The sequence below is a fragment of the Excalfactoria chinensis genome, chromosome 7 (genome assembly GCF_039878825.1).
Source record: "Excalfactoria chinensis isolate bCotChi1 chromosome 7, bCotChi1.hap2, whole genome shotgun sequence".
Taxonomy (NCBI): Eukaryota; Metazoa; Chordata; class Aves; order Galliformes; family Phasianidae; genus Excalfactoria; species Excalfactoria chinensis.
The window spans coordinates 30,867,269-30,880,186 of record NC_092831.1 but is presented as its reverse complement, the minus strand read 5'-3'; the positions used below and the strand labels follow the sequence as shown (position 1 = coordinate 30,880,186).

Below are 12,918 nucleotides of genomic sequence, written 5' to 3'. Positions count from 1 at the left end.
GGGAGGCACAGGGACGTGCCTGCATCTTCAGGAGCACTGCAGCACATGCAGGAGCGTGCAAACTGAGGCGTGCTTAATTGTAGCAAAGGCTTTTGGAGCGCGGACACGTAGAAGGGATGCCCAATGCAGGCAATGCGGGCGGCCTAGGGGGGAGCAGGTGTGGTTGTGCAGGACAGGGCAGGGCTGCAGGAAATCTGCGGCGCCTTTGGAATAGATGCAAACCTGGAACGCTCGCTATCACAGCGCGCAGAGCTGTTGTTGGGATGCCGAGCGGCAGCAGTGCTGCATGCACACCTACAGCGGTTCCGCACGCGCCTGTAGCAGCACTGTGCGCGCACCTCGAGCACTGCCGTGCGCACCCCTATAGCAGCGCTGTACGCACAGCCGCAGCCGCGGAGGGGCAGTTCGGTCGGGGCTCCGCTGCCGTCTTTGCGGAGGGACCCGATGGGGATTCGTTCCCCGTGAGCTCTAACGCGGGACAGCCGGCGAGACGTTGCGTGGCCCCGAGGTGTGCACGCCGCCGTGATGGTGCAGTTTTCCAGCGGGGCGTGCCGCCGCGGCCCGGCCGTGCACCCCCGCGCTCCTCAGCGCTCCGCTCCCGTCCCCGCTCGGCGCGGCCGCCCCGCTCCCGCGCCCCGCAGCCCGGCTGCCGCTCCCGGCGACGGCGCTGGACCGTCGCGTGCGCGCGCCTGGTCGCGCGCGGCGCGCTCCCGCCTCCCCCCCCGTCCTCCGGCCCTGCCCCGGGCGCCGCCTCGGGGCTCCGCCGCCCCGCCCGCCGCTCCCCGCTCGTCGCTCGGCCAATGGGGGCGCGGCGGCGGCGGCACGTGACGCGGCGGGCCGGGACCCGCTGCTTCCCCCGCGCAGAGGGATGCGGGCGGCAGAGCGGGGCAGGCGGCGGCGGCGGCGGCTGCGCGGCGGCGGCCCCTCCGCGCCCAACCCCCGCTCCCCGCCGCCCGGCCCCTATGGCAGCCGCTCCCCGCCCCGCCGCCGCCCCCCGCAGCCCCGCGCCGCCCCGCCGGGCTCCGCCGCTCGCCGCTCGCTGAGCCGCGCCGCCGCCGGCCGGGGCTCCGGGATGCCCAGCGGTCCCCGGCGCCCCGGGGGCTCGGCGGAGAGTTGAGGGGAGGGAGTCATGGTGCTCTGGGAGCCCTCCGCGCCCCGGCAGTGCGGCGGCTGGACGCTGTGCGACTGCTGCTGCTGGCTGCTGCTGCCCGCCGCGCTGCTGCTGCTCGCACGCCCCGACAAGCTGGCGGCCTTCCCTACCTCCCTGAGCGACTGCCAGACGCCCACCGGCTGGAACTGCTCCGGTGAGAGCGACGGGGGAGCGAGAGGGGCCGGGCGGCCGCGGCCGGTGGCGTCGGGCAGAGCTGCGGGCTGCCTCGGGTCCGGCGGGCGGACTCCGAGCTGCGCCCGACGTGTCCCGGCCGTAGTCGTGGGCTGAGAGCCGGCGGCGCTCGTGTTGGCGGTGGTGCGAGGAAGGGGAGGTAGATAGGGAGAAAAGTACTCGGGGCTGCGGGCGAGGAGGGCTAACCGGGAGACCGAGCGAAGGAGCGGGGTACGGAGCGCAGGGAGAGACGGCAGGAAAGCATCCGTCGCTCCCCCGATGCTGACATCTTTCCCGTCTTTGCATTCGAGGTTACGATGACAGAGAAAACGATCTGTTTCTCTGCGACACCAACACCTGTAAATTCGATGGGGAGTGTTTGAGGATCGGAGACAGCGTGACTTGTGTCTGTCAGTTCAAGGTAAGGAGATCGCCGTTTCCTTCCTTCCTTCGGTCCGTGAGAGCACGAGGCGCGGCGCTCCCGCTGTCACTCGGCAGCGAGGGGGAAGTTGGAGGCAGAGCCTGGCGGTGGATAGCCGGGGTGCCAACTGGTGGCACGGGGATGTGCTGGGGAAGGCAGACGCTGCGGCTTCACGCCTCGGTCTGCAGTCCGTTGTCTGCCCTTTGAAGGAGGAGTTGGAAATGTATGTAGGAAGGGCTCTGAGACGGATCGCCGGCTTATTGTAATTCGGAGTTGGGATCTGGTTAGAGAAATGGATCTGTAATGTGCTTATGCAATGTTTTGAGGAAGGGCTGCGCGGTGACGGCGCTTCTGACCGTGCATCCACCCGGCTGATCAGATTAAGGAGAAATCCCTCTGTCTCAAAACGAGGAGCTCCCTTTGGGTTAATGGAGCTGTTGCCTGGTGCTGTCCCCGCTTCTTCTCCTCTCTGCAGCATCCCGGGCAGCTTCCTTAGGAAGGATTCATGTGGTGCCGGGCCAACCCGCAAGCAGCTGCTTGTTCTGCACTGACCTGAATAGAGCCCGGGCAGACGAAGGGTTGTGTGTGTCTGTGCCTGCATGTCCCTGCCTGTATTCCCCGTGTTCTGTGGTGTTTTAACGTCAACTTGTGCAACTCGTGGTGCTGCCAGGAGCTCTTGCAGGCGGGCAGGCCAGTGGTACAGCTCGGGATGGTGTGTGCCCGCAGTGACTGATGCGCTGCTGGGCTCTGATAGGCTATTTGCTTGGATGCTCTGTGCGTACCGTGCTGTTCCTAGAGCCAAAGCTATCTCTGGAGAAGAACCCCAGACATCAACTCCTGCCTTTACAGCGAGGGAGTTCTCAGTAATGAGAGCAAGGCAGGTGTTTGCTAAGCTGCTGTGGTTCCCTACTTGCCGTGTGGCTTTTAATTCCATCTCTGGTTTGTCTGCATCACAGACCCCGCAACAGAGCCCTGCTCTGAGCAGAGTGCCGAGGGGCGTTGTGCTGCGGCTCAGCGTGTGCGGGGATTTCAGGGCTCTCTTTCGAAGAACATGCTGTAACACGGCATGGTGCCGCCCGGTCCCACTGTAGGGACTGGAGTGCTGCCTGCCATGGGTCCTTCGGGGGTTATAGGAGCACATGGAAGGGAACTGGGTAATGGCTGTAGGGTGATGTCTGTGAGATGTGCTGCTGGGCTCTGCAGGAGCCTCCCCGCGCAGCACCAGGTGATGGGCAGGGAGGTGCCTGCAGCTGGGTGAGGTGGGCAGAGCCCCAGGGATGGGTGTCCAGGGTGAGGGGTCCTTCGTCAGAACTCAGTGCCCCATTTCAGTGACAGCTCGCTGGGTGATAGTGAGCAAATCAATAGCAGACGCCTCATCACTATAATTACTTGTTATGTTTTCTCCAGAATTTGCCAGGGGCTTTCACTGCAGCTTGAGAAAACAGACAGGGACTGAAAGCTAATTCTGCCTCCACGGTGTCTGAAAAGCCTGGGCTGGCCAGCGTGGGGCTTGGGAGGCTGCAGAGGCAAACTGGGTCTTGCTGCAGAGGCGAACTGCTGCAGTTTTGGTTTGGTTTGTTTCTTTGGTGCGGTGTTGTTTGTTTTTTTTTCTGGTGTTATGCTCGTTTTAGTTTCTCCAATCATAAATGCAGGTAGTAACTCCATTTGGGCAGACGTGATTGTTGAGGTGTGTGTCATACTGTTTGAGAGGGCATACCCGATCGGACTCATGTGAAAGGTGTGAGTGGGGCTCTCTCCCCACAAAGCAGCAAGCACGTGCTGAGGCAGAGATTCCTGTTGCTTGGCTTCCTCTTGCTCCTTCACAAAGCCATGCCCTGTTCGCTCTCTTCCTGTAGTGAGCTGCTCTGTGGGGCACGATACGCTGCTCCTTCAGTACCTTGGTCCTCCTAAGCCATCAGCAGCCTGACATCTCTCCCATTCCATCAGATCTCCCATCAGATCTTGTCACCGTGTCCAAAAAGTGTTTCCATCAAGGTTGCAAGGTTGACCAAGACGGCAAGTGTTAACTGCTTGGTGTGTGGGCAGCCCTCCTGTGTGTTGAATCCCTTGCGTCCTTCAGTACTGATGGAGCTGCAGCTCACCTGCCAGCTTGCTGCCTGCTATTTCACTTCTGGAGTATAGTGTGGTGCTATGTGGCTCCTAACTTAGCCAGTATGTTTGGAGTGAAGCCTGAGAAAAAGTCAACCTTCCAATGGCACTACAAGGAGGAAGAGGTTCATGGGTTCACTGGCCTCTACAGAAAACCAACCTTGTACTTCCAGCACTGACCCCAGCACTTGCAGGACTGCCTCATCTCCAGCTGTGCTTGTGGCTGCTCTTGCTAAGGATGTAGGTGACTTGGATGCACTTAAATCCCTTCTTTACAGGTGTATTTTAAGAACCCACGTGCGTATGAGAGAATCTGATGACGTGGAGCCGTGCTTCTGGGTTTACTGAGAGTTGACATGGATTTCACTGCATTCCAACGGGCCTTTAGGGATGGAGAATTGTGATCATGTCCAGAGCTTGATCTGTTGAGTCTTAAACCAATACAAAAAACATGTCGTTAGACTGAGGCAGCCAAGTCAAGGTCTGATATCCTCTAGTGTGAGGAAGAAGCTCACCAGCTGCCTGCTGATGCTGTGGCCTTCCCTGCAGTGGTCCTGTTTATTCTGCTGGGTGTCTTCCACCGTGGTTTCATCGTGGCCTTTGGAGGTAGCCCAGCTCAGAGCAAGGCAGCACTTACCTGGAAGCTGTTGCTTGTTGCACTCCCACCAGCAGCTCCCCAGTTCTGCGTTCTCCATCCAAGCAGCAGCTGTGTGAAGCGAGTGACGGGACAGGTGGGTGCTAATAAAGAAATGCCTCAAGGACCATTCCAGCTTGAGAAGGGAAAGGACCAAGCCACCCATCCTCATTGCGACTGGCCATCTACCTCTGCTCTCCATAGCCAAATTTGGATGAGTCAGGTGCCGCAGGAGAGATGGAAGAACCTCTTTGAAATCAATGACCCCTCCCAGGGCCCTGCCTGGTGTCTCTCTTGGATACATTCTCAAGGTGCTGAGCTTTGGAAGAAGTTCTGGCCCAGCTGTCAGAAGCTTTGCCACCAAGTCCTGTGGCTCAGGATTTCACGTCTCGCATTGCTAATGTAGGGCTGCTTGGCCTTTCAGTTTGGAAGCTGAGTCAGTGTAAAAGATCATCTTTGGCTCTGGGCAAAACAAGCCAAGTTCCCACTGTGTTCATTGGGAACGGGGTCCAGCATTGTTTCTGTGTTCTATCAGAGCCTATTGAGATGCTTGGAGTTGGGTTCTGCAACGATTGCTCTGCCAACAAGTCCCATGTGTATCAAGGAGAGAGGGTGTGTAAAACAAGACTGACTTGATGCTTCATGCTTTAGAAAATGTGCATGATTGTGTTAATTGTCCTGGTTAAGTATTCCAGATCACCCTCCAGCATTTGTTGTCCAGCTGCTGGACGAGGTTGGTGTTTATTGCTTGCAACATTCCTTAAGTTCGGAGCACATCTGTGACAATAGCAGAAAGGGGTTTCAATGGGATGTTGCAAAATGCTGCTTGGGGACCTCATCGGGAGAGAAAGGGACAGATTTTCACTGCTGCTATGTTGTCCTGTTCCATAGGAGGAGGAGGATGGAGGTGGGACACAGCTCTGGAAGATCTGAAAGAATAGAACACGTGGGGAAAATGTCATTTGATTTGGCCCAATCAAAATGTCACTCTGACCAGCTATGAATAATTTGTTGGCTGGAGGCCTGCAGTGAATGCAATCTATGCAACTGTTGGAGATGCTGGTTTCTGTAGTCGCTCACCTCGAGGCCTGTTTGGTTTGTATGGTTCAGTGCTGTGCGTTAGGCTGTGGTCACACCTCAGCTGCTTTGTGGCACAAGGTAGCCACATAGATTGGTATGGCTTCTTGAGTTTTCACTCAGATTGAAGCAGAGGTGAGCATTTGTAAATAATAATTGTGATCATTCCATTTGTTATAATTAAACAATGAGGCATACCAGGAGTACAGTAATCACGGGATAATCATATCCCCGGCGTAATTACCACGCGCAGGGCACATCCAACAATCTTTAAGCCTCGGAGTGCGATTATCTGATGATAACTGCACCCTGTAGGTTGCCCAATTTTCTCTGCAAAATGGAATTATTTGTATTAAAATGAGCAGAAGAGGGCAAAGCTGCCCTGCAGTGGCAGGCAGGGGGGAGGGCAGACAGTGTGGGCAGTGGGGCAGGGCTTGCATCCTGGGGGGAGCTGGGACCCCCAGCATCCTGGGTGCAGCACCGCAGCTGCAGCATCCTGCCCACAGCAAAAGGGATGGATGTCTTTTGGTCCAAGATCTCTCAGAAATGATTGCCCTCTGTCCCATCAGTTTTCATTATGGCTAAGTGCTTAAATAGAGAGTTATGTGCGCGCAGACGGATGCTTCTCTGCATGCTAAGGACCGGCTCTGTAGTGCGGGGGGGGGGAGAGGATGGGAAGAGCCTGCTCGCTGCAATTTGCCTGTTGCCATCCAATAGAAACACATGAGCTGCTGCTGGGGAGCTGCTTTTCTTGCTGGGTGTTTTCTGTCTGGAAGTGCTCATCCTCATGGGAAGGTAGTTCTAGGGGTACCTGCCTGAGGCTGTCTCATGATTCTCTCCCTTCCATCTTTCACCACATCCCCCTTCTCTAGCAAAGGGCAGAGGCAGTGCCTCACTCCTGCTGTTCTCCTGGGGGTTTCGTGCTGGGGGGGCGGGGGACAACACACACAACCTCAGGCTGCCCCATCCCTCTACATGGCTAACGCTGCCTCTCTGTGTCCCTCCCCAGTGCAACAATGACTACGTGCCCGTCTGCGGCTCCAACGGTGACACCTACCAGAACGAGTGCTACCTGAAGCAGGCTGCCTGCAAGCAGCAGAGTGAGATACTGCTCGTCTCCGAAGGATCGTGTGCGACTGGTATGTAGCAACGAGCTGCCTCTGCTGAGGGTTGGAGCCTTGCGAGCCCTTCCTTCGAGTTCACTTGGGGTTAATTCATTGCAGTCTTGATGGTGAGAAGCTGCTGTCGCCATCCTTTTCTTCTGAATAGGTTTTAGTTGAGAGGGTGCAATGCAGAAGTTGATCATTTTCATTTATTTATTTATTTGGTCTGTATCTTGTGTTGCTGGTCGGTCAGCCCCGTGTATGCTTAGAGGGCAGTGTGACAAGTTGTTGGGAGCAGATAACCATAGCAAGCAGATGTCAGATAAATGGATGGGCACGTGGTTCATAGCAACCCTCTCTGCAATCTGTAGGGAGTGGGGCTGGAGCAGCGCTGTCCTTAAGGCAACCTCTTCGGTTGTTCCTTGCACGGTTCCCAGTTGGTGGAGCTCAGTAGAGCTCTGCTGTCTGTAATGAGCCACACCAGCTCCCAGCAGCTGAGGCTTTAGCCCCACCACACTTAACAAACAGGACCGTGCAATCAATTATTTTCCTGGGTTTGTTGGAAGAACTCACTGAAGAGCACATGTGAAAACTGGCTGGTGTTTGAGACTCCTTTGCTTAACTCTGGGCATGGAGAGCTATTTGTGTCTCTACTTTCATGGAGCAGCAAGGAAAGCAAATGAGCAAAATCCATCAGACAGAATAGAGTTGCATAGGTGCAGGGCTTCTTGATGTTTTTCTTCTGTGCTCAGTGTCTGTTAGAGCTGGGCAGTGAAGTTCACTTGAAAAGAATAGGAGGAGGAAGGCTTTGTTCTTGAGAGAGCCTTTTAAACTGAAGGTAGATGTGTTTTTTTTCTCAGGTGAGGACAGAGGAGTCGATATAAAGTACATCAGACAAACTTTGTGCAGTGCCATGATTTTGGTGTTTGGTGCATCAGAGAGAAAAAGCTTTTTCCTGGGATTTTTGTTTTTCTCTGAAGCTGTTACCAGGCAATTTTCAGCCGGGGTGGAAAAAGAAAAAACACACGCTGTATTATTGTTTTTTTTCCTCTGTAAAGTGGTATTAAGTGGAGCTCAGAGTGACAAAGCCTATTGTGGCAAAGGATTCCTTTCACCTACTAAGTTCTCTCAGCACAGCAACTCTTTTTTTTTTTTCCTTATTTGTTTGAAAACAAACAAAAGAAAAGCGACCAAACTTTTGATTGAAGGGATTTGATCCTTTTGCTTTTCCTCTTTCCTTTTGCCCCCTTTTGCCTCTCTCCCACTTAGTCTTGCAGTGCAAACTGACCGTTCCAAGCCGCTTTTGTGACAGGTTTATCAAAACAGGCCAGTTCAGATCCAGCAGACACTACTGTCAGTAAACTTGACCTAAGAGTTTGTGGGGTGATTGGATCCCCAAGCATCTGTCCCAAACCTTTTCTGTTCCTCTTGATATCAATGAAAGGATAAAGGTTTGCAAAGGACGGCATCCTTGCTCTTTGGGAGCAGTTTGTAGCCCTTTCCAGCATGTGCGTTTCTGCATTTGGCCTTGGTTAGAAAGTACCATAATGAAGTTCTGGGCTTGGAGATTTTGTGATGTCTTTCTTGGGTTTGCCATTGGATTTGTCAGTCTGCTCATTCCATCCAAACAAATACTGAGCAGGAGTGGAATTAAGCACTTGGCTTGGAAACTCAGCAACGACATTGAGAGAAAAGGCATTTTCATAGTTCATGTGAAGAGCTTTGGACGAGGGTTTCAGTGGTTGATTCTAACTGGTTGTGATCAGCTGAGGTGTTCTGTGTAGATGACGGTACTCGCTTCCAGTCGGTCTGGGCTCAGACAGACGTGTTTAAAAGCTTTGTTTGATGCTGGCTGTTTCTTAGTGGCCATGTGAAGCGACACCTCACAACTGTTGGGAACAAAGCTCCTGGAGCTGCTTTATCAGTCTCAGTACAACAAAATGAGGCAGAGGCTTCTGAGAACATCACAGCACTCCAGGGCTTAAGTTATTTCAGTTTTATATAGAGACTATAAAGCAAGGGAGTTCAGACATGAGCAAGGCAGCTTGAGTGAACTGTGTTCAGATTAGATCTCTGTAATTTACCCAGGGATGGCATCAAACATAAGATACGATGTAATGCATTTAACTGAACAGTCTTGCCTTACATGCTTACAGGACATACAGCAGCACATGAATATAAATTCCATTCTGTTCTCTTCTCAGATGCCGGCTCAGGATCTGGGGACGGAGGTAAGAGCCCTCTTCTAATATTGCTCTGCTTCTATGTACACACGTTGTCTTTTGCAATTTCAGCTTCTAAGTGGATGTGCTTTGCAGTCTAGTTGTTACACTGCATATTGTCTGTTGTTTGGCTTTTTTTTTTTCCCCTGAAAAAGTGACGTTTTGCATTTTAGTCGAGCTGCAACCCAATAATGACATGCTGTTTTCTAGGGAAATTCAGATATGTGTTCCTTGTAATAGGACTTGGAATTATTCATACGTTGTGCTAGGAGCTCTATCTCCATCTACTGTTACTGTTGCGCTTGTTTGTTCTGTTCTTTCAGAGCTATTTCTTCCTGTTTTTAACACGGGAGCCAAAGCCTTTGCTTCTCCTTGCTCAAAGCAAACATTTTGTGGCAGTGGAGAGCGTTTCTTTTGAAGTTATGAAGCAATGTCGTGGGAGAAGGATGGTGTGTTTTTGTAAGAACGACGGCAGCAAAAGCAAACACAGAAACAGAAATAGTCCGAACCCTTTTGATGCATTTGGAGCGTGCTGTAAAACATCAGCCAACTTGCATTTAAACCGAGGGGGTGAATTTAGGGCTTTTCTTGTTTGTATTTCTTAGATGGAGTGATTTATGGATTTGCTTATTTACCTCGGATCCTGGCATCTGTGACTGGTGCTTCTTGGGTGTATAAATGGTGGCTTTGGGTAGAGCCCTACCTCAGGGTGTAGGCCGTGTGCCCTCTGGGAGCTGCTTTTGTTGTGCAACCTGTAGGTCAGGCTTCTTGGAGGCTGTGAAGCATGAGGGCGAGTTGGGGCAGCCAGTCCTGTAGTTTTGATAACCAGTACACTAGAGTGCGCAGTGTGTAAGTGAGATATTCTTACCTGTGAAGTGGTATTTGCAGGAGATGTAATTGTCACATGCTGGACTTGAAGTTTATTCTTCAAAGCAGGATGCTTTAAGGTGCTCCAAATACCACTCCCAAAAATCACAGTTGAAAATACTACCTCTCAGATTCAAAAACCTTGTCTGATTATTCCTGTCTTACTCCCATTTCCTTCTATGTTGTCTTTCTAAGTGGACCAGTTCATAGAGATTCAAAGACTAACAGAAATGTACAGTTTAATTTATATTTAAGATGGGGCCTTCACAAACCTGGTTAATAAGTAAGTTTTCAAATGAATTTCGTATGGCTTTTCTCTTGTGTGTACCAAGGAGAATGAGTAAGACCTCCAGTTTGCTTTGTAACTGTTGGGTGGAGAGGAATGGGGAAACAAACTTGGCCGCTATCTGTAAGTAATGAAATCCGTACTTAGAAAGCATAGGATTTTAAAAGCAGGATTTCCAAACCATTTCATTTTAAGAGCTGAGGTTGACAGAAGACAAGCAGAAGGGGGCCGTGGGGACTGAGGAAGCAGATAGTTAAGGAAGCATATTTGTGAAGTAGACAGTCAAGCTGGTATGTGTTTAAAGGTCTACAAAGCTGCCTTGTGTTACACAAGATTTAGTAGGCAGCCACTGCTGTTCTCAATGTACAAAAGTATATTTATGTGCCCTAAGAAGCTAAATCCAGCCAAGTAAATATTGTCACTACATCATTCTTTACTACACACAGTCTTGTTGTAGAGGCTGTAATAAATTCTGGATGTCACTGCATTAAGTCTTTTAAAATCCACTCTAACAGTCATGAGTGGAAAGTTGTTGTGTGAGAAGTCTGAGGTCTCAGGTCATCTTGTTTATTTGCTTTTGTTTGCTGTTGTTGTTTTATTTACTGAAGATTTCCCTTTCTAATGCATCTCCAAGCATACTGCACATGATGTCATGATGTAGAATATTGACAGCAACAGCACAAAACCATGACACTTGGTTAACAGCCTTGGGGACTGTGGTGGGCATGGCAGGGCTGCATGTTCTCCTGAGCACAGTGGAGTGGGAGGCTCTCACTGAGTGGCTTTACCAGCAGAATCCAGCCAAGTGACATCAGGGCTGGGATATCAAAGAGGTCTCTTCCTTTGTGCAGGATTTGGGACAAGAGGATCTTGTTGCACAAGGAGAGCATCTGTGTAGGGCTTGCTCTCTTTGTGCCATGGGTAGATGGACTTGTATCTGAAGGCACCTCCAAGAGTGTTTTGTCTGAATCCAGTCTGAATTGTTGGGGACTTTTCTGCACGTTTTTGTATATCATATACAAGCTGTGATATGAATGGCCAGGTTTCCAATGGATTTGTATCTTGTGATTGAAATTATGTAATCTGATACGGTATACACCTAACAGGGAATTAACTCAAATTTGTCAGCTAGTATAGGATGTGATGTTTTCCATTCCTTGGAACATAGCAAGCTTCTTGCTTTGAGATGGTTTTCTTTGTAGCTGGTAACAGTGGGGCTCTCAGTACTACCTCATCCTCTGTGAGTCTTTGTCATGTGAAGTTTTAGTCAGTTGACTCAGAAGTGACTGGAAATGCAATGGACAGATAACACAGCTACACTGTGTGGTCACAAAAACCTCGTGTTCTCCAGAACCAGGCTAGAGCAGGGATGGTACAACCAGTGGATGTGTTCTGCAAGCCACATTTGCCTTCTACTCGTTCCCACCTGAGTTTGCGGTGAGTTTGTCCCAATTTAATATATGGGATTTGGAGTTTTTGTCTTTACTTACAGGCTTGCTGAGATCAAGGGGTTCCAGCTTCCTGTGCTTTAACACCCTGTGGGCTTTCCAGAGGTGATTGAATACTGCATTAGGCAGCAGTAGCATATTCAGTACAGCAACACAAAAGTCCCCTTATTTGTGGAGCAGTGGGAGGATTTTAAGGTCGTTAGCTTACTGAGCTGGTAGCATGCACTCACTTTTGGGGATATCCAGGGAACGTGTAAGAACAGTAGGTGTTCAGGTTTTGCACTGCAGAAGATGCTTTTTTCCTGTAAATGAAGACTAAAGATGAAGAATCAAGAGTTGCTTCTTTGTTTTGATTGCAGGAGCTGGGAGTGTGGTGTGGAATAATTTACAAAGCTGTATCGTAGAAGGAGGCTAATCAGTGGCAGAAAGAATGAATGCGAAGGAGTTGATACAGAGAGTAATTTAAAGAGATTCCATTCATTTTCATCCGTGCTGTTCTCTAGACAGTATAGGATTTTTTTTTTTAGAACCCAATGATTCATGGTTTAGTCTTGAGCAGCTTCATAATGAATTCTTGCTTGTTTCCTAGCTTCCTTCAAACAGCGACCAACTTGAGATGCAGTATTGTATTATTGCTCTCAGCGGGCTGGGAGCATCTCTCCTTGGCTTCTTTTTTTTTTTGCACTGTATTCCTTTCCCCTCCCCACATGATACGTTGCTATCTCTGTCCATGGCCTTGCATTCAGTGTGGTGGATGTGCCATGGGTGGTGATGGCGTGATCCCAGAGCTGCAGAGTGCGGGAGCTTCCATCGTGTTGCTTTTAGAGCCTGATTCAATGTCCACTCAAGTCTTACTTACTTTAATGGGAATCGTATGGGGCCCATGGGTACGGACATCTTACCCAAGTTGGATTTTTATGTTAATTCTTTACAATCAAGACTAAAGCAGGATGGGGGGGAAGAAAATCATTATTCATCAATATCTTTGTCACTATTTAATTTACAGCAGCAGCTAGAGGCACTAATTGTAAGATTAGGACTCCAGGGTGGTACACGTTGGTATTGTAAGGCACCTCCTCACCGTGAGGCAGAGGAAGGAATCTTTGAAGCAGAACCTGAATGTGTGTGAGTTAGGCAGAGGCTGAGAGGGGCTGGCCTGGGGATAACAACTCGCAGCCAAACCAGCACTGTGTCCTTTGAACCATGCAGCAGATCCACACGCAACCCAAAAGGAATGGCAGATTGCTCTGTTCTTACGGTTGTTCCTCAGCTTATCCCTTCGGTCTTAGCCAGAGAATTGGAGTCCTGCGGCTCTTTGTAGGTGCCAACATGTAGATCTAGTGATAGATTTGGAATTCTGATCTGCCTTTCCTCTTAGCTTGGAGATACATGAGTAAACGCTTGCACGTTATGAATCTGTGTGAGACAAC

The 12,918-nt window shown here is 50.9% G+C and overlaps 1 protein-coding gene across 1 annotated transcript in view; it reads left to right on the top strand.

The window, feature by feature from the left end:
- The first annotated feature begins 1,024 nt into the window (after positions 1-1,024).
- The window catches only part of TMEFF2 (transmembrane protein with EGF like and two follistatin like domains 2), a 102,758-nt gene continuing 90,864 nt past the window's right edge, over positions 1,025-12,918 (top strand). Inside the window, exons 1-4 of the mRNA XM_072341583.1 lie at positions 1,025-1,304; positions 1,633-1,742; positions 6,572-6,701; positions 8,870-8,896. Coding sequence (XP_072197684.1) covers positions 1,130-1,304; positions 1,633-1,742; positions 6,572-6,701; positions 8,870-8,896 — 442 coding nt within the window. The 5' untranslated portion in view covers positions 1,025-1,129. The remainder of the gene's footprint in view (positions 1,305-1,632; positions 1,743-6,571; positions 6,702-8,869; positions 8,897-12,918) is intronic.